The 21,853-nt window shown below is 42.1% G+C and overlaps 2 protein-coding genes across 2 annotated transcripts; one reads left to right on the top strand and one right to left on the bottom strand.

Annotated features, from left to right (window-relative positions):
* Positions 1-15,533: 15,533 nt before the first annotated feature.
* LOC109907352 (39S ribosomal protein L36, mitochondrial-like) lies at positions 15,534-16,522 on the bottom strand. Its single transcript, XM_020505260.2, has 2 exons — positions 16,409-16,522; positions 15,534-16,002 (listed from the first exon to the last, which is right to left on the bottom strand). Exon 2 carries the CDS (start codon positions 15,982-15,984, stop codon positions 15,607-15,609), a length of 378 nt encoding a protein of 125 aa, XP_020360849.1. The 5' UTR covers positions 15,985-16,002; positions 16,409-16,522; the 3' UTR covers positions 15,534-15,606.
* Positions 16,523-16,537: 15 nt separating this feature from the next.
* Positions 16,538-20,197, top strand: ndufs6 (NADH:ubiquinone oxidoreductase subunit S6). Its single transcript, XM_020505259.2, has 4 exons — positions 16,538-16,955; positions 19,142-19,195; positions 19,414-19,536; positions 20,064-20,197. Exons 1-4 carry the CDS (start codon positions 16,812-16,814, stop codon positions 20,130-20,132), a joined length of 390 nt encoding a protein of 129 aa, XP_020360848.1. The 5' UTR covers positions 16,538-16,811; the 3' UTR covers positions 20,133-20,197.
* The last annotated feature ends 1,656 nt before the right edge of the window (positions 20,198-21,853 follow it).

The raw sequence follows: 21,853 nt of genomic DNA, 5'->3' as shown, positions 1-21,853 counted from the left end.
ATTTCAATGTACTGGGACTGCGCATGCGTAGTAGCGAGCCATACACTGACCACTTTGGAAGGTGTTGGATCTTTTTTACAGTGGTGCCAGAATTTCAGCACACATGCCACACACATACACACACGAGTCACGACACAGGCAGACACACACAGGGACAACTGATATGAGTTTTGTGGGACATGACCTCTTTTCCTGGAATGTGTCTTTGAGATGTGCCAGATACCTTTGAGTGCGTATAAGTGTGAAGATGTAGTGTTTGTACTCTCACTTGACCCAACTGTCAATTTGTTACTCAGTTTGACGTCTTTGGGTCTCTCTTGTTTACCTTAATATGTAAAAACGGTATGTGGCTGTAGGTGACAATAATCCAGCAAATAGCTCAACATTATTGTTCATTCAGTCTGGATGTCATAATAATTTAGAATTATTTTCTTTGAAAGTTGTAGCTCTATCTGACAGGAGAGGCCCTGTCAGAGAAATGGCAGCAGGGTCATCAGTTAAAGAAGAATTATTATTCTTCATGTGGCTTTCCAGCAGACCTGCTGAGGAGTGACGGACTCCATCCTAGCTGGAGGGGTGCTCTCATCTTATCTACCAACATAGACAGGGCTCTAACTCCTCTAGCTCCACAATGAAATAGGGTGCAGGCCAGGCAGCAGGCTGTTAGCCAGCCTGCCAGCTTAGTGGAGTCTGCCACTAGCACAGTCAGTGTAGTCAGCTCAGCTATCCCCATTGAGACCGTGTCTGTGCCTCAACCTGGGTTGAGCAAAACTAAACATGGCGGTGTTCGCCTTAGCAATCTCACTAGGATAAAGACCTCCTCCATTCTTGTCATTATTGAAAGAGATCATGATACCTCACATCTCAAAATAGGGCTACTTAATGTTAGATCCCTCACTTCAAAGGCAATTATAGTCAATTAACTAATCACTGATCATAATCTTGATGTGATTGGCCTGACTGAATTTACTGTGTTAAATGAGGCCTCACCTCCTGGTTACACTAGACACTAGTGACCATATCCCCCGTGCATCCCGCTAAGGCGGAGGTGTTGCTAACATTTACGATAGCAAATTTCAATTTACAAAAAAAAATATGAGTTCCCTGAATTCCTGGAATAAATGTTGTGGATCTTAATGTTTTTCCTCATAATCCTGGACTATCGGACCACCATTTTATTACGTTTGCAATTGCAACAAATAATCTGCTCAGACCCCAACCAAGGAGCATCAAAAGTCATGCTATAAATTCACAGACTGCACGCGGATTCCTTGATGCCCTTCCAGACTCCCTCTGCCTACCCAAGGACGTCAGAGGGCAAAAGTCAGTTAACCACCTAACTGAGGAACTCAATTTAACCTTGCGCAATACCCTAGATGCAGTTGCACTCCTAAAAACTAAAATCATTTCTCATAAGAAATTAGCTCCCTGGTATACAGAAAATACCCGAGCTCTGAAGCAAGCTTCCAGAAAATTGGAACGGAAATGGCACCACACCAAACTGGAAGTCTTCCGACTAGCTTGGAAAGACAGTACCGTGCAGTATCGAAGAGCCCTCACTGCTGCTCGACGAAAATAAGAACAATCCAACATTTATTTTTGATACTGTCGCAAAGCTAACTAAAAAGCAGCATTCCCCAAGTGAGGATGGCTTTCACTTCAGCAGTAATAAATTCATGAACTTCTTTGAGGAAAAGATCACAATTATTAGAAAGCAAATGATGGACTCCTCTTTAAATCTGCGTATTCCTTCAAAGCTCAGTTGTCCTGAGTCTGCACAACTCTGCCAGGACCTAGGATCAAGAGAGACACTCAAGTGTTTTAGTACTATATCTCTTGACACAATGATGAAAATAATCATGGCCTCTAAACCTTTAAGCTGCATACTGGACCCTATTCCAACTAAACTACTGAAAGAGCTGCTTCCTGTGCTTGGCCCTCCTATGTTGAACATGATAAACGGCTCTCTATCCACCGGATGTGTACCAAACTCACTAAAAGTGGCAGTAATAAAGCCTCTCTTTAAAAAGCCAAACCTTGACCCAGAAAATATAAAAACTATCGACCTATATCCATTCCTCTCAACATTTTTAGAAAAGGCTGTTGCGCAGCAACTCACTGCCTTCCTGAAGACAAACAATGTATATGAAATGCTTCAGTCTGGTTTTAGACCCCATCATAGCACTAAGACTGCACTTGTGAAGGTGGTAAATTACCTTTAAATGGCATCAGACTGAGGCTCTGCATCTGTCCTCGTGCTCCTAGACCTTAGTGCTGCTTTTGATACCATCGATCACCACATTCTTTTGGAGAGATTGGAAACCAAAATTGGTCTACATGGACAAGTTGAAGATATGCCTCTAGTGGTGTGGGGGCTGTGCTTTGGCAAAGTGGGTGGGGTTATATCCTTCCTGTTTGGCCCTGTCCGGGGGTATCATCGGATGGGGCCACAGTGTCTCCTGACACCTCCTGTCTCAGCCTCCAGTATTTATGCTGCAGTAGTTTATGTGTCGGGGGGCTAGTGTCAGTTTGTTATATCTGGAGTACTTCTCCTGTCTTATCCTGTGTGAATTTAAGTATGCTCTCTCTAATTCTCTCTTTCTCTCTTTCTTTCTCTCTCTCGGAGGACCTGAGCCCTAGGATCATGTCTCAGGACTACTTGGCATGATGACTCCTTGCTGTCCCCAGTCCACCTGGCCATGCTGCTGCTCCAGTTTCAACTGTTCTGCCTGCGGCTATGGAATCCTGACCTGTTCACCGGACGTGCTACCTGTCCCAGACCTATTATTTGACCATGCTGGTCATTTATGAACATTTGAACATCTTGGCCATGTTCTGTTATAATCTCCACCTGGCACAGCCAGAAGAGGACTGGCCACCCCTCATAGCCTGGTTCCTCTCTAGGTTTCTTCCTAGGTTTTGGCCTTTCTAGGGAGTTTTTCCTAGCCAACGTGCTTCAACACCTGCATTGCCTGCTGTTTGGGGTTTTAGGCTGGGTTTCTGTACAGCACTTTGAGATATCAGCTGATGTACGAAGGGCTATATAAATACATTTGATTTGATTTAGATGGTGTGTTGCGTATATTTGCCTTTCGCAGGTCGGAGTGCGGATTGCACATTTTGGTCACCCCCCAAAAAAGGGAAAAGGGGAATGGGAAAAACTTAAATTGCACCACCATCTAACCCTGCACTTATACACTATCCCTCCTAAAAACACCCCATCCCACTACTTGGGCCCTAAATGATCCTACACCAGGCCGTTGGCCTGGGAGGATGGAACCCCTTCTCTCAAAACTTCCTGCAGATCTTCTGCACTAGTTATCGTTATCTGCTGCTGCAACTACCACATCTATCTTCTGTGATTTCCGCTCCATCAGTCAGTGTAGGTGATCACCATGGCAATAAACTCAAGAAATTCAACTTTACTAAAACTCATCCTCTCTGGCTCTCTCTCTTCAGGCCTACTCACTGGGGGCCTCCCAGTCGACTCATTCACCCTCAGGCTATCCCAGTGGTGTAAAGTACTTAAGTGAAAATACTTTAAAGTACTACTTAAGTAGTTTTTTGTGGGTATATGTACTTTACTTTACTATTTCTATTTTTGACAACTTTTACTTGTACTTCACTACATTCCTTAAGAAAATAATGTACTTTTTACTATTTTCCCTGATAACCAAAAGTACTCGTTACATTTTGAATGCCTAACAGGAAAGAACATTTTCAAAATCGCACACTTATCAAGATAACATCCCTGGTCGTCCCTATTGCCTCTGATCTGGCGGACTAACTCAAAACAGGAGTGTGACCCTGGCTATCCATAAATAAATAAAAAACAAGAAAATTGTGCCTTCTGGTTTGCTAAATATAAGGACATTTAAATTATTATTTACTTTTACTTTGATACTTAAGTATATTTTAGCAACTACGTTTACTTTTGATACTTAATTATACTAAGTATAATTAAAACCAAATACTTTTATACTTACTCAAGAAGTATTTTACTAGGTGACTTTCACTTTTACTTGAGTCATTTTCTATTAAGGTATCTTTACTTTTACTCAAGTAGTATTTTACTCTGTGACTTTCACTTTTACTTGAGTCATTTTCTATCAAGGTATCTTTACTTTTACTCAAGTATGATTCATTGAGTACTTTTTCCACAACTGGGATATCCTCTACTCTCTTCACTGCCTCAGCACAGGAAACTTTCTGCCCCATTTCTCACATTGTGGGATCTCCCTTCTACACACTGCAATGTGTCCAAATCCTTGGCACTGAATGCACCGAAGCGAGTTAGAAACATAGGCCCTCACAGAATAGCAAATCAGCAGCTCCAACTAACCCTACACCTATTTACCACTATTTCTTAAAAACATGCTAAATAATCTACTTTGACCCTAACTGGAGGACGGGACTCTTTTGTTAAACACACCTTGTAACTCTTCTGTAGTAGAACATTGTACACTCAAGTCTTATCTGCAGCTGCCACCACAACAGATATTCTCTGTGATTTTACATTCCATTTCTGCGGTACAGTTGATAACCATGGCAATGGATGCTAAGAAGCCAACCTTACTGAAGCACAAATTCTTATCACTATGTATCAGCGTAGGCCTACTGCTCACCCTTGACCCATCATCCTCTACTCTCTTCACTTCCTTAGCATACTACACCTTCTGTTCACTCTAACCCAGGCAACCTCAACCTATCTCTCTCGGACCGGGCATTTTTGATCACCAGCAACATGGGCACCCCTACAATTGACACACAGTTTTTTCCACCGATACTACACATTCCTTTGTCCCATGCCGTCCTGCTCACTTCTCACATCTCGGAATCTCCCTCTGCTGCAACATGACAATAAGTTTGGCATCTGAAACACCATGGTGGGTTGGGCACAAAAGCTCTCACGGGATAATTGACATATCCTAGCATGACTTTATCAGGTAAAGACTCAAAATTCAGAAGGACAGACAGTGTCTTAGTTCACCACTCTTGCCACCAGGTCTGCGTTCCACCAAACGGCAGGCGTCACAGATGCAGGGAATCTCCAATTTAAGTTGCTCCACCTCAACACTTAACGCCACCCCAGGAATCACTCCTTTCAAAGGCGCCCTGCTCCGCGGGAGCAATGTAAGTCACAGGTCTTGTTCCTAGTCACGTGACGCGAAGCTCCCGCTCCCTCTGGACAGAAGAAACACAGAAAATCATCACAAGTCCACTTTGAGCTACCTTCACCGATTGAACAACTCCCAACTTATTTTCTACCCAGCCTGATACTACATATGGATCAGCCAAAAGGCAGGGATCCACTTTCTCATTTGCATGACCGTGCGAGGCTCGGACTCTGAGGTCTTCACCACACCTGCTACCACAAGTAATTCATCCTCACTCTTGTCAGATTCCATTTCTGAGCCATCAGAGACAGCAGAATAGGGTTTGTACTTGGCGTCATTCTTCCTCTAAGCACATCTTCCCACTGAACTTGGCTCTTCTCCTTCTTCTTTGCTTTCCATAACCACGTCTATCCGTTCACCATGCTCACGCCGTGCCTTCATTCGCTGTGCTGCTTGCAGAACACAGCACTGATGGCCTTTCTCCAATACCCACCTGTTCTTTTGCCCAATGTACTAATCTGGCTTTCTCTGGCCTCTCCATGCTCCCAAAACATGCTACAGTCGTCAGCCAGGTCTCCTCCTCATCATCCATCTTATCCACCCTCTGGAAGAATAATTCCCAGTGAAGGAACCAGCATAAACCACACACTGACAGGGTGGTTCCTAGTGTGACTGTGACCATAAGCTTGATTTACTTTCATGCAAGTCCATAAAGCCAACCATCCATGAGGATAATAATATCCATACTACTACTGCCTGCCAGGCTTGGAAATGAATGCACACATGCATGCGCACACACACACACACACACACACACACACACACACACACACACACACACACACACACACACACACACACACACCAGAGTAGTCAACTTTGAATCACACAGTACTGAAAGAGATGGATGGGTGGTTATTGCAGTTGTCAGGGTTATTGTTTACCGATGAAACATCTCAAAGTGGGCATACCAGTTCACAAAGCTCAGATGTTTGCACATAGTGGAATGTCAATATTGCACTGTGCTTATTTAATAATGTTACTATGTGTCTTTGTCCTAGAGAGAAAGCTTTTGACGAGAAAGTAATCCTGGATTCATAATTGAAAAAGATAGATAATATTGGAAAAATATTTGGCAAATTAAGATCCATTCCCTCCCCTCCCCTTGAACATTTGATTTATTCTTCAATAAATGTGCCTTGGTTGGACTGCAAAGTAGCAGACATGTAACTTTCCCTTTGCATGTCATACTTAACTGCAGTACATCCTGCACCTCCAACACCAAACATCCGTCTCTAGCACTTACTGTAACAAGGTCATGACTATCTGGTTATAAGTCAATGGGCTTTGGTTTGCATAGACAAATACAGAATGTGGCTAAACGTCTCACTAATGCAATTAGTGTAGGCTAACAAGCTGGTACAAATCTGTCGTTCTGCCCCTGAACAAGGCAGTTAACCCACTGTTCCTAGGCCGTCATTGAAAATAAGAATTTGTTCTTAACTGACTTGCCTAGTTAAATAAAGGTAACATAAATAAATCAAATATATACACTGCCTTATTCTAAAATGGATTAAATAGTTTTTTCCCCTCGTCAATTTAAACACAATACCCCATAATGACAAAGCAAAAATATATTTTTTCATAATTTTTTTCTAATTTATTACAAATTATTAACTGAAATATCACGTTGACATAAGTATTCAGACCCTTTACTCAGTACTTTGTTGAAGAACCTTTGACAGCCTTGAGTATTCTTGGGTATGATGCTACAAGCTTGGCACACCTGTCTTCTAGTTTCTACCATTCTCTACAGATTCTCTCAAGCTCTGTCAGATTGGAAGGGGAGCGTCGCTGCACAGCTATTTTCAGTTCTCTTCTAGATGTTAGATTGGGTTCAAGTCCGGGCTCTGGCTGGCCACTCAAGGTCATTCAGAGACTTGTCTCAAAGCCACTCCTCCGTTGTCTTAGCTGTGTGCTTAGGGCTGTTGTCCTGTTAGAAGGTGAACCTTCTCCACTGAGCACTCTGGAGCAGGATTTCATCAAGAATCGCTCTGTACTTTGCTCCGTTCATCTTTCCCTAGATCCTGACTAGTCTCCCAGTCCCTGCCCTTGAAAAACATCCCCACAACAAGATATAGCCACCAGCATGCTTCACTATAGGGATGATATTGGCCAGGTGATGAACAGTGACTGGTTTCCTCCAGAAGTGACTCTTGGCATTCAGGCCAAGGGTTCAATCTTGGTTTCATCAGACCAGATATGTTTTTTTCTCATGGTCTGAGAGTCCTTTAGGTGCCTTTTGACAAACTCCAAGCAGGCTGTCATATGCCTTTTACTGAGGAGTGGCTTCCGTCTGGCCACTCTACCATAAAGGCCTGATTGGTGGAGTGCTGCAGAGATGATTGTCCTTCTGGAGGTTTCTCACATCTCCACAGAGGAACTCTGGAGCTCTGTCAGAGTGACCATCAGGATCTTGGTCACCTCCCTGACCAAGGCCCTTCTCCCTGATAGTTCAGTTTGGCTGGGCGGCCAGCTCTAGGAAGAGTTTTGGAGATTCCAAACTTCTTCCATTTAAGAATGATGGAGGCCACTGTGTTCTTTGGGACCGTCAATGCTGCAGAAATGTTTTGGTACCCTTACCCAGATCTGTGTCTTGACATAATCCTGTCTCGGAGCTCTATGGACAATTCCTTCAAACTCATGGCTTGGTTTTATATAGACAGGTGTGTGCCTTTCCAAATCATGTCCAATCAATTAAATTTACCACAGGTGTAAACCAATCAAGTTGTAAAAACATCTCAAGGATGATCAATGGAAACAGTCTCATAAAAGGGTCTGAATACTTATGTAAATAAGGTATTTCTTTTTTCAGTTTTAAAAACATGAGCAAAAATGTCAAAAAAGCTGTTTTTTCGCTTTGTCATTATGGGGTATTGTGTGTAGATTGATGAGGGAAAACATTTATTAAATCCATTTTAGAATAAGGCTGTAACATAACAAAAAATCCAAGGGGTCTGAATACTTTCCGAATGCACCGTATATATACAGTGGGGAGAACAAGTATTTGATACACTGCCGATTTTGCAGGTTTTCCTACTTACAAAGCATCTAGAGGTCTGTAATTTTTTATCATAGGTACACTTCAACTGTGAGAGACGGAATCGAAAACAAAACTCCAGAAAATCACTATGTATGATTTTTACATTAAATTAATTACTTAAAAATCATGCAATGTGATTTTCTGGATTTTTGTTTTAGATTCCGTCTCTCACAGTTGAAGTGTACCTATGATAAAAAATTACAGACCTCTACATGCTTTGTAAGTAGGAAAACCTGCAAAATCGGCAGTGTATCAAAAAGTTGTTCTCCCCACTGGACACTACATGACTAAAAGTATGTGGACACCTGTTCGTCGACCATCTCATTCCAAAATCATGGGCATTAATATAGAGTTGATCAACCCTTTGTTACTATAACAGCCTCCATTCTTCTGGGAAGGCTTTCCACTAGATGTTGGAACATTGCTGCAGGGACTTTCTTCCATTCAGCCACAAGAGCATTAGTGAGGTCAGGCACTGATTTTGGGCAATTAGGCCTGGCTCACAATCGTCGTTCCAATTCATCCCAAAGGTGTTCCATGGGGTTGAGGTCAGGGCTCTGTGCAGGCCAGTCAAGTTCTTGGACACCGATCTTGACAAACCATTTCTGCAAGGCCCTCGCTTTGTCCACGGGGGCATTGTGCGTCACTTGAGTGGGTTGAGTCACTGACGTGATCTTCCTGTCTGGGTTGGCGCCCACCTCGGGTTCATGCCTTGGGGGAGATCTTCATGGGCTATACTCTGCCTTGTCTCAGGGTAATAGGTTGGTGGTTTGAAGATATCCCTCTTGTGGTGTGGGGGCTGTGCTTTGGCAAAGTGGGTGGGGTTATTGTCACGAGAATTTTCAATCCCAATGATGATAACAATCACTATAGCTTTGACCAATTCCCCCTAGGTTGTAAAGCTAGGGTTAATAAGAATTAGGCAAAGACTCAGATTCTGCAAAAGGTTCGTTGTAGTTTATTCATGAGAGCTCTAAAAATCATATAATGCGCATAGCCTTTTATATAACTCCTACAAGCATCTACAAGTCTACAAGCACATCTGTTCCTCCCTGGGTGGAGGAACTTTATCTCCTGTCCTTGGTCTCACAGGACCAAAACATGTCTGTTGTCAGTTCCTCTTTATCACACACAAACACAATGTTCCAACTGTCTCACATTATTATTATTATTATTATTATTATTATAGTATTGTCTAAGCTTCTGTAACTATTAGGGTGAAATACTTTAGTCATTACTCTTAATGTCATTCAGATTCTCTCATTATTACTTTAACTTCTTGGTGACAGGGGGGCAGTATTGAGTAGCTTGGATGAATAAGGTGCCCAGAGTAAACTGCCTGCTACTCTGTCCCAGATGCTATTATATGCATATTAGTAGTAGTTTTTGATAGAAAACACTCTGAAGTTTCTAAAACTGTTTGAATGATGTCTGTGAGTATAACAGAACTCATATGGCAGGCGAAAACCTGAGAAAAATCCAACCAGGAAGTGGGAAATCTTGTAGTTTTTTAAAAACTCAGCCCCTATTGTAGATACAGTGGGATATTGGTTATGTTGAACTTCCTAATGCTTCCATTAGATGTCAACAGTCTTTAGAACGTTGTTTGAGGATTCTACTGTGAAGGGGGGGGGGGGGGGGGGGGGGCGGATGAGAGAGGAATGACTCAGGTGGCTGGCAGATTGCCACAGGCTCTGAGTTAGCTCTCGTTCCATTGCTTTTCTACAGACATAGGAATTCTCCGGTTGGAACATTATTGAAGATTTATGATAAAAACATCCTAAAGATTGATTCTATACTTAGTTTGACAAGTTTCAACAGGCTGTAACGGAACTTTTTGAACTTTTCGTCCGACGTTCGGCGGGACCTGAACACGCTTTTGGATTTGTTTACCAAACGCCCTAACAAAAGAAGAATAAGCTATTTGGACATAAATGATGGACATTATCGAACAAAACAAACATTTAATTGTGGAACTGCGATTCCTGGGAGTGCATTCTGATGAAGATCATCAAAGGTAAGTGAATATTTATAATGCTATTTATGACTAATGTTGACTACCCAATATGGCGGATATATTTTTGGCTGCTTTGTTGTCTGAAAGCTGTACTCAGATTATTGCATGGTTTGCTTTTTCTGTAAAGTTTTTTAAAAATCTGACACAGCGGTTGCATTAACGAGAAGTATATCTCTAATTCCATGTATAACAGTTGTACTTTCATCAACATTTATAATGAGTATTTCTGTAAATAGATGTGGCTCTCTGCACAATCACTGCAATTTTTAGAACTATTGAACGTAACGATAATCGATAATGTAAAATGAGATTTTTTTATATAGATATGCACTTTATCGAACAAAACATACATGTATTGTCTAACATGAAGTTCTATGAGTGTCATCTGATGAAGATCATCAAAGGTTAGTGATTCATTTTGCCTCTATTTGTGCTTTTTGTGACTCCTCTCTTTGGCTGGAAAAATGGCTGTGTTTTTCTGTGAGTTGGTGGTGACCTAACATAATCGTTTGTTTTTTAAATCAGATACTGTGGCTGGATTAAGGAGACTTTTATCTTTAAAATGGTGTAAAATACTTGTATGCTTGAGGAATTTAAATTATGAGATTTTTGTTGTTTTGAATTTGGTGCCCTGCACTTTCACTGGCTGTTGGCGAGGTGGGACACACATATCCCAGAGAGGTTAAACATATAAATTCCCTCATCAGTTATATCCTGCCTGGTTGGCCCTGTCTGGGGGTATGGTCGGACGGGGCCACAGTGTCTCCCGACCCCTCCTGTCTCAGCCTCCATGTCACATCTGCTCCCACTACGCCCTCTGGTGTCCATCCGGTGTCGTCCTACCTTGCAGTTCTCCCCCTGTATGCTCTCTCTCTCTCTCTCTCTCTCTCTCTCTCTCTCTTTCTTGGTGTGATTGTGTGGTTGTAGACACGTGTGCTGTAGTCAGAGCAGATCCCTACCAGTTGCAATAAATCAAATCAAGACCTCTACATATACTCTATCCTGCCACCTCCACACTGCCAGATCATAATATCTGCTCAGTCAGTATCAGTCTAGCCTTTTGTCTATTCTTTTGTCTATTTGTCTATTCCCCTGCTCTGCTCTGCTCATTTTCCTGCCTTACACCATTTTTGTCCTCTCCTTGCAGTTACCGCTCTGTTTCTGTCTCCTGTCTCCTGTTCCACATCTCACCACCAACCACTTTGCTCTGGATATCACTCACCACCATTACCTTGGATTTCCCTCAGGACCTGTTCCCCAGTTCTACTCAGCCAACTCCAACCTCACTCTACACTCCTGGTTTTTGCAACTCATCTGAGCTACCCCGGTTCTGCACTCCCCATTTCTCTGTGATCAATAAATATTTTTGTGCATTCATCCCGGCTTCCTCTTCTGAGTCCGCTCTTGGGTTCCCCCCCTTAAGGGGCTCATCGTAACACTCCAGTATTTATGCTGCAATAGTTTGTGTCGAGGGCTAGGGTCAGTCTATTATATCTGGAGTATTTCTCTTGTCTTATCCAGTCTCCTTTGTGAATTTAAGTATGCTCTCTTTCTCTCTACTCTCTGAGGACCTAAGCCCTAGGACCATGCCTCAGGACTACTTGGCCTGATGACTCCTTGCTGTCCCCAGTCCACCTGGTTGTGCTGCTGCTCTAGTTTCAACTGTTCTGCCTGCGGCTATGGAACCCTGACCTGTTCACCGGACGTGCTACCAAGTCCCAGACCTGCTGTTTTCGACTCTCTCTCTCTCTACCGCACCTGCTGTCTCTAACTCTGAACGATCGGCTATGAAAAGCCAAATGACATTTACTCCTGAGGTGCTGACCTGTTGTACCCTCTACAACCACTGTGATTAGAATTTGACCCTGCTGGTCATCTATGAATGTTTGAACATCTTGACCATGTACTGTTATAATCTCCACCTGGCACAACCAGAAGAGGACCGGCCAAAACTCAGAGCCTGGTTCCTCTCTAGGTTTCTTCCTAGGTTCTGGCCTTTCTAGGGAGTTTTTCCTAGCCACCGTGCTTCTAAATCTGCATTGCTTGCAATTTGGGGTTTTAGGCTGGGTTTCAGCTGATATAAAAAGGGCTTTATAAATACATTTGATTGATTGACTGTTATGCTAAAACCGGAAAGGGCCTTCCCCAAACTGTAACCACAAAGTTGGAAGCAATGCTGTCGCATTAATATTTTCCTTCACTGGAACTAAGGGGCCTAGACTTAACCATGAAAAACAGCCCCAGACTATTATTCCTGCTCCACCAAACTTTACCGTTGGCACTATGCATTCGGGCAGGTAGCATTCTCCTGGCATCTGCCAAACCCAGATTTGTCCATCAAACTGCCAGGAGGTGAAGCGTGATTCATCACAGCAGGTGTATCTCACTGATCATCCCTAAAGCCAACACCTCATTTGGCCACCTTTCGTTCCAGTACTCTGCTGCCTGTGACTGGAACGAATTGCAAAAATCGCTGAAGTTGGAGACTTTTATCTCCCTCACCAACTTCAAACATCAGCTATCTGAGCGGCTAACCGATCGCTGCAGCTGTACATAGTCTATTGGTAAATAGCCCACCCTTTCTCACCTACCTCATCCCCATACTGTTTTTATTTATTTACTTTTCTGCTCTTTTGCACACCAATATCTCTACCTGTACATGACCATCTGATCATTCATCACTCCAGTGTTAATCTGCAAAATTGTAATTATTTGCCTACCTCCTCATGCCTTTTGCACACATTGTATATAGACTCCCCCTTTGGTTTCTACTGTGTTATTGACTTGTTAATTGTTTACTCCATGTGTAACTCTTTGTTGTCTGCTCACACTGCTATGCTTTATCTTGGCCAGGTCGCAGTTGCAAATGAGAACTTGTTCTCAACTAGCCTACCTGGTTAAATAAAGGTGATTTTTTTTTTTTTTAAATAAAAAAAAATCCAGAGAATGTGTTTCCACTGCTCCAGAGTCCAATGGCGGTGAGCTTCACACCACTCCAGCTAACGCTTGTCATTGTGCATGGTGATCTTAGGATTCTGTGCGGCTGCTTGGCCATGAAAATTGTGCTGACATTGCTTCCAGAGGCAGTTTGTAACTCGGTAGGGAGTGTTGCAACCGAGGACAGACAATTTTACGCGCTTCTGCACTCTGCCGATCCGGTTCTGTGAGCTTGTGTGGCCTATGACTTCAAGGCTGAGTCATTGTTGCTCTTAAACATTTCCACTTCACAATAACAGCACTTACAGTTGACCGGGGCAGCTCTAGCAGGATAGAAATTTGATGAAATTACTTGTTGGAAATGTGGCATCCTATGGCAGTTCTATGTTGAAAGTCACTGAACTCTTCAGTAAGGCCACTCTACTGTTAATGTTTGTCTATGGAGATTGCATGGCTGTGTGCTCAATATTACACCTGTCAGCAACGGGTGTGGCCGAAATAGTCAAATCCCCTCATTTGATGGAGTGTCCACATACTTTTGTAAATATACATATACACTACCGTTCAAAGGTTTGGGGTCACTTAGAAATGTCCTTGTTTTTGACAGAAAAGCACATTTTTTATCCAATAAAATAACATTAATTGATCAGAAATACAATGGAGACATTGTTAATGTTGTAATTGACTATTGTAGCTGGAAACGGCAGATTTTTTATGAAATATCTACATAGGCGTACAGAGGCCCATTATCAGCAACCATCGCTCCTGTGTTCCAATGGCACATTGTATCAGCTAATCCAAGTTTATAATTATAAAAGGCTAATTGATCATTAGAAAACCCTTTGCGATTATGTTAGCACAGCTGAAAACTGTTGTTCTGATTTAGAAGCAATAAAACTAGCCTTCTTTAGACTACTTGAGTATCTGGAGCATCTGCATTTGTGGGTTTGATTTTTGTGGGACGTGCTTCAGGAAGCATGGGGTGAAATCTCTTCAGATTACCTCAACAAATTGGCAAATAGAATGTTGTAATTGCTGCAAATAGAGGATTCTTTGACGAAGGCAAAGTTTGAAGGACACAATTATTATTTGAATTAAAATCATTATTTATAACCTTGTCAGCGTCTTGACTATATTTCCTATTCATTTTGCAACTCATTTGCAGTGAGTAGTTATATAATTAAATTGAATCCAGAAATAGAAATGATTGAAGTGGAGGAAAGCAATATGCCTATTTGATATTCCAAATGACCTCCATCGCAACCAAAAACTTGATAGCAAGAAATGTTTTCCCAGTTATTAAGATCTATAGAACCTTTTCATCCTTATTGAAAGGGCATACACTTGAAAAGTGCAGAGGATATTGTGCACGTGTGTGTCCTTGCTGCGTATTGTATGAGGATATTTATGGCGTTACTTGTTCGTGTTTTTGTTGGGTTCTGTAAGCTACAGTATAATTATGAGGTTTTGGCACCACCATGTGGCATTGGACATGACTTCTACAGTTCATAAGGTGGAAAAAGACTATACTAGTCTCAACAGCTTTCACTTATCACCTTCTTTCTGATAAGTAACCATGAATGGTATCCCAGCAGCATACCACCCTGCATCCCACTGCTGGCTTGCTTCTGAAGCTAAGCAGGGTTGGTCCTGGTTGGGAGACCTGGTCTCCTAGATGGGAGACCAGATGCTGCTGGAAGTGGTGTTGGAGAGCTAGTAGGAGGAACTCATTCCTCAGGTCTAAAAAAAAATATCCCAATACCTCATTCGGAAGTTAGATAGGTGTCCTGACTCTCTGTGGTCACTAAAGATCCCATGGTACTTATTGTAAGAGTAGGGGTGTTAACCCTTGTGTCCTGGCTAAATTCCCAAGCTGTCCCTCACACCATAACAGTCACCTAATCATTCCCAGTGTACAATTGTCTCATTCATCTCCTGTAACTATTCCCCAGGTTGTTGGTGTAATTGAGAATGTGTTCTCAGTCAACTTACCTGATTAAATGAAGAATGGCAGACAAAGATAGGAAGCTATGGATGATTGGAACATGACCAAATATTCCTGTCATATCACACCAGTGAGGATTAGGAGACCAAATGTGTCTTCATTGGATCCGCATCAAAGTTATTTAAAACCACTAAATGATGAATAGGTGCATTAGCTGTCATAGTAGCAACCTTTTCTCCATTGAGGCAACAGTGCATTTAGGCTGCCATATTTAACTTAGCCAGCTACTACTACATGTATCAGAAAAGCTTCTTCTCCACTGTGTAGTTTTAAAAAGTAGAAGGGACTTGTTGAGAAAGTGAAAGACAGGGAGGTGGTGGTGATAGGTGACAGACAGTGGGATTGGAAAAGGTCAATCAGTCAAAAACTTTAATGTGGCAATTCAAGTAACAAACCATTTAGAGGACCATACACCCCCTGCTCCTCTTCACCCCTGTCGCTGCTTGTGTCTGGGGTGAGCCTTACAGAACACAAATAGACGACCCCGCCGTACCACAAAGAAGCAATCTTTACAGCGCCGTTTCAGAGCGCTCTTGGTTTTCATCCCTGAAGCGGGCTGGAGGCAGGCCAGGTGCTGACACTGGCCTAGGAGGGAGCCACCATCCTGGGGAGAAGATCGAGGAGAAGAGGCCAGGGGCTGGATGGGTCTACCCGGGGTCAGGAGCCCTCTGGCTGGGTAGGATGTAAGGGAGGAGAGGCAGCGGGAGATGGTGGTGGCAGTGCTAGGGTAGATCCGGCTGAGGGTGATCTGGGTTAGATGGCAGGTTAGGGAGCTGACGATGCGGTATAACAGGAGTGGTGCCATGGTGTCACCAACACCTGTCTGGAGAGAGAGAGAACATATATTTTGGTTCACTTGCTTGGAGTTGTTTTCACCTGCTTGGAGTTGTGATACCTCCTTCCCATTCCTCCATTATCACTGAACATGACAGGTGAACGCAATAGATGAAAAGCTATCCAGCCCTTTCAGCTACGAGTGGTGCTGGAGAGGAGGCAAAAATAATGCAGATAAAAATATAATGTGCCGTGTTTATTACGCTTTACTTATCCTGGAGAATATACATTTTTGTATGCTCTAGCAGCAGATTCCAGCTAGCTTTACAGCGCATGATTCATGCTCGATTCTCAAGGCCAGCCGCGATCGTCCTTACAACTGCCCGATTAGGCAAATGCAAAGTACCATTACTTGATCAGAATAACTTTCTGAATGTAACTGAATATGCACCAACCTTTCATCTACAAGAACGGGTTAGATAGGGGAATAAACCCCTAAAAATGCACCGTTTAATCAAAACAACACTGCCGAAGGACTTCTCTAGCAGAGCTATCGCTTCTTCCTGGCTGTGACGTAGTGACTTTGAGAACGGTCACACGAACGTTAGGAGTTTCTGTGTTCGTTCTTCACACACTTTCTCGCTTTCATTTCAACAGTAACGCGTTGCTGAATTGATCAACTACCACATCTTTACAATAATCCAATCCTTAATATGATAATGATGTTACTGTTGGTTGCAAACGATTCGTGAATAATATAATGGGATTCCCGGCACTTGGACCAGGCGGACGTATTTGGAGGGCGGAGAATCTCCCTATTCTTTGCAAAGCCTCCTGGGTACAGAGTCCATTGTAAACATGGCGGCCGCGCTGCGTCGGATTCTGTCCTTCAGTAGAAATGCTAAAGTGTTTGTGTCACCTTTGAAGACATCGGCGCTTTCTGTACAGCGCTATAGTCTAGAAGTGTCGACCACTGGAGAGCAAATTACCCACACTGGACAGGTAAGTTAAGGCTCTAACGTTAGGCTTGTGTGTGTTTGCTTCCCCGAAAATATGTAATTTTGCTACTAACTAACGGCACACACTTGCACCGCGACCAAACCTTTGGCATAGTGTTAGATGTTGATGTTATCAATTAGGATTTGCACCCTTGGTCCAACTTTGAGTTAGCTGCTCACCCACTATAGTAGTGGGGTTTTCACAGTCGGTAGGCATTGCCACTTCGGTCAAGACAGAGCAAAGGCAGATGACACTTTAGCTAACTAGCTGGAGTGTCATTGTACATAGCTACCTGTATGCTATTTTATTGATGGTTGTGATGAAACTAAACTGGGATCATGTAATGTATGTACACGTGATCAGTTATCTCGTATCTACAGTGCCGTTTCAAAGTATTCATACCCCTTGGATTTCTTCACATTTAAATGGGACAAAGTGAGATTAAAATGTTGTCTTTTTTTTGTCAACAAGCTACTCAAAATACTGTCATGTCAAAGTGGAAGAAAAAAATCTAACAAAATGTATTAATAAATGAATGAAGCAATAAGGCAGGGGGGTGTGGTATAGGGCCAATATACCATGGCTAATGGCTGTTCTTATGCGCGACTCAACGCGGTGTGCCAGGATACAGCCCTTAGCCGTGGTATATTGGCCATATACCACAACCCCCTGAGGTGCCTTATTGCTATTATAAACTGGTTATCAACGTAATTAGAGAAGTACAAATAATTGTTTTTGTCATACATGTGGTATACAGTCTGATATAGCACGGCTGTCAACCAATCAGCATTCAGGGCTCGAACCACCCAGTTTATAATACAAATAAACTAAAATATAGTTGTTTCTTAAGTATTCAGCCATTTTGCTTAGGCAAGCCTACATTAGTTCAGGAGTACAATGTGGCTTAACAAATCACATAATGGACTCACTGTGTGAAGAAATAATAATAATAATAATAGGGGTTGACATGATTTTTCTAATCTTTTTTCTAACCCTTCCTCTGTCCCCCATACATACATCTGTCAGGTCCCTCAGTCAAGTATTGAATTTCATTCACAGATTCAACTACAAAGACCAGGGAGCTTTTTGAAAGTGTCATAAAGAAGGGCAGTGATTGGTAGATGGGTAACAATAAGAAATCAGACATTGAATATCTATTTAAGCATGGTCAAGTTAATAATTATCCTGTGGATGATGTATTAAACCACCCAGACACATCAAAAAGATGGTCGTCCTTCTGAACTGAGCTTCAGGACAGGAATGAAACTGCTCAGAGATGTTACCATGAGGCCATTGGTGATTTTAAAATGGCTACAGAGTTCAGTGGCTGTGAAGAAAATTGAGGATGGATCAACAACATTGTAGTGACTCTACAATAATGACTTAAAAGACCAGAGTGAAAAGTAGAATGAAAATATTCCAAAACATGAATCTTGTATGCAACAAGGCAATCAATAATGCTGTGACAAAACTGCCAAGGAATACACTTTTTAGCCTAAATGCAAAGCCTTTATGCTTGACATTGGCAAATATTGGGGTGTTTTTTAGGATAGAAATACATGGGATGGAGCTAAACACAGGCAATATCCTAGAGGAAAACCTGGTTCAGTCTGCTTTCAGCAGGACAATAACCGACAACACAAGGCCAAATCTACACTGGAGTTGCTTACCAAGAAGACAGTACATGTTCCTGAGTGGCCAAGTTGAATTAAATCTGCTTGAAAATCTATGTCAATGAAATTGCTGTCTAGCCATGATCCCCAATGTCTTAACAGAGCTTTCAAGACGTTTGAAAAAATGTATGGGCTAATATTGCACAATCTAGGTATGTAAAGCTCTTAGAGACTTACCCAAGAAGATGCACAGCTGTAATCACTGCCAAATGTGTTTATAACATGTATTGACTCTGGAAGCTGGATACATTTGCAAAGACTATATTTTAGTTATATAATTAAATATTTTTAAAATGTAAAATTTTTTCTTCCACTTTAACAGAGTATTTTTGTGTATATTGTTGGGGAAAAAAATGACAATTAAATCCATTTTGAATCCTACTTTGTAACACAATAAAATGTGAAGAAATCCAAGGGCTATGAATACTTTTGCAAGGCACTGTAGATCATAATCCCAGCTATATCTGGTTGTACCAGCGATGTTCCTAATCCGTGTCTGTCTGCATGGTGTTTCAGGTGTATGATGAAAATGATCCCAGGCGGGCCAGGTTCGTGGGACGACAGAAAGAGGTAAAACTACATCCAGTCTGGAAGGGCATCACTGGCAACCATGGGACTTCAGTGTAGAAGAATCATATGGTTAAGGGGGCTGTTGATTCATACAACAACCTGTTGAAATACGGCCTAAAGCCGGGAATTGATAGATTTACAATGCATATCTTGAGCAGTCCACTGAGAGTGAATTTTTACTACAATACGGAGTGGACTACAATGCTGTGTGTTTCCAGGTGAACAAGAACTTTGCCATCAAGCTGGTGGCTGAGGAGCCGGTCAGTGGCGTTGAGGCCAGAGTGGTGTCATGTGACGGGGGTGGAGGAGCACTAGGCCACCCCAAAGTCTATATCAACCTGGTAATCATTTCTTTAGTATACACTAGTTAGTCTACATGACCGTGAAGTGTACACTGGCTATTCTACATGTCCCCAAGGTGCACACTAGCTAGAGTAGTGTCGTGATGAGGGTGGAGGAGCCCTGGGCCACCCAAGAGTCTACATCAACCTGGTAATGCTCATAAGCTCTGACCACATTACAAGCACAAGAGTGGGCGTAGTGATATTGTTTAAAAAATGTCCATCTTAAATCGAATTCACATGACTCATGCAAGAACGGCATTGCACCAAGCAAGCCATTGTTTTTCAATGGAGGTGTGCTTTGGAGTCGGTGCCACTTCTGGGTTCAAGTAAATTTAACTTTAACCTCACCCTGTGCCTGACCTCATGGCACGCTTGGTGGCTTGCGCGAATCAAGTGAATAGGCCTTTACATCAGGTAGAGTTCCTGTTTTTCAGCTTCACGCTACACAGTGAATTGGTCTATTTGATGTGATGTTCCACTGTGCTAATGTCTGTTTGCTGTCTTCTGTCTGTGTGTTTCTCCAGGATAAAGAAACGAAAGTGGGCACATGTGGCTACTGTGGACTGCAGTTCAAACAGACCCATCATCATTGAGACTTGTTCTCAGTCAATCTTGCTCTGTTTAGTGTTATTCTGGTTAATAAATGATATCTGCTATTTTCCTGTCTCTGTATGAGTTCCTATGAGTGGGGGGGTATATGCATATGGAAGCTTTGACAGTTGGTAAATGCCTAGTCTTAGCACACAGACCCAAATTAAGGTTCCCAGGAGAGACTAGTAAATGTCACAATGGTAATTGCAATGAGTTGTATTTCTGGACCCTGCAGAAAAACATTTGGGATTTTTATACTTTTACAGTTCCCCATCCCACTGCCAGAGGGCAGCATTGGCTGATTTGTCAAAAGTGTTCATGCAATAAATAATTCAGTGAAACAAGGTGAAAGACAGACAGGGTGTTGTGGTTACTGTAGAAGCTGTGATGTGGTTAGTTTTGACAAGGGACTAAAGAGTTATTCTGTGTGTGTGGCAACAACACAAGGGCTTATTAAAGAGTTATTCTATGTGTGTTGAAACAACACAAGGGCTTATTAAAGAGTTATTCTGTGTGTGTGGCAACAACACAAGGGCTTATTAAAGAGTTATTCTGTGTGTGTGGCAACAACACAAGGGCTTATTAAAGAGTTACTCTGTGTGTGTTTGTAGCAAAAACACAATGGCTTATTAAATAGTTATTCTGTTCAAGTTGCACTTCCAGTGCTAGTATCTTAATTTTTCATTAGACATATCCACCAACGTAGCAAACCAAACTGCAGCTGGACCAGAACATATCAGCACATCTTGCTCTTCATTGTAATCAAAGGGCTAATATTAGTACTATACATACCAGTCTCTCTTGGCTGAGTTGAGGAAATACTGACAGCTTGTTTTTCTAATGTGTTGGAAATTCCAAATAGTTTGCGTAGTCAACTTACACACAAACCTACCCCACCAGACATACCACCAAGGGTCTTTTCATAGTCCCCAGGTCCAGAACAAATTCAAGTAAACACCGTATTATACAGGACCATGAGTGCATGGAACTCCCATCTTATATACCGCAAGTGAACAGCAAACTTGGTTTCAAAAAACAAATAAAGCAATGCCTCTCCCCCATGTTGCCTACTTGTGTGTCTGTACTGACATGTATGTGTAATTGATAGATACACACTACTTTTAAATATATGTAACTTGTAAAGTATTTTGTCTGTAATGTATTTTTCATTATGTGTCAGACCCCAGTAAGACGAGCTGTCTCCATTGGCTAATGGGGATCCTAATAAATCAAATGAAAACCATATCAGCACATAATCACTTTTATTCCAGCATTGTTCATACATGCACAAGGCATGATACTCGATAGTTACATTGGATGGTGTAAATAAAATCGAAAATATGTTTTAATTTTAGTAAACTATCAATGCGGTTAAGTAATCTAAAAAATATTGCAATGGTAATCTTTGAACACCTAAGCAATAGTTAAAATGGGGGTAGACCCCATATGAAGGCCCTCTTCACAGGGACCAGGGATATCCTTAAAGGACTCCTCCTGCATTCATCCAGCCCTCCAGTCCCCCTTACTCCCAGGGGCGGACTGGGGCTAAAATTCAGCCCTGGCAATTCAGCCACAGCAGCCCACATCACTCCTAGACTTATTGTTACAGCCTGAATTCAACATTGATTAAATATATTTTTTCTCTCTCACTCATCTACACAAAATGACAAAGTGAAACCATGTTTTTTGAATTGTTAGCAATTTATTGAAAATACAGAAATAT

Source organism: Oncorhynchus kisutch, linkage group LG17, assembly GCF_002021735.2.
Source record: "Oncorhynchus kisutch isolate 150728-3 linkage group LG17, Okis_V2, whole genome shotgun sequence".
Classification (NCBI taxonomy): Eukaryota; Metazoa; Chordata; class Actinopteri; order Salmoniformes; family Salmonidae; genus Oncorhynchus; species Oncorhynchus kisutch.
The sequence above is the reverse complement of the archived record's forward strand: the minus strand, read 5'-3'. Positions and strand labels throughout refer to the sequence as shown.

Excerpts from the sequence above, each read along its gene's own strand:
- LOC109907352 (XM_020505260.2), bottom strand. The coding sequence starts at position 15,984 with ATGGCACCACTCCTGTTATACCGCATCGTCAGCTCCCTAACCTGCCAT.
- ndufs6 (XM_020505259.2), top strand. The coding sequence starts at position 16,812 with ATGGCGGCCGCGCTGCGTCGGATTCTGTCCTTCAGTAGAAATGCTAAA. Across the intron at positions 19,196-19,413 it reads TCGTGGGACGACAGAAAGAG|GTGAACAAGAACTTTGCCAT; the intron begins GTAAAACTACAT and ends GTGTGTTTCCAG. Across the intron at positions 19,537-20,063 it reads CCAAAGTCTATATCAACCTG|GATAAAGAAACGAAAGTGGG; the intron begins GTAATCATTTCT and ends GTGTTTCTCCAG.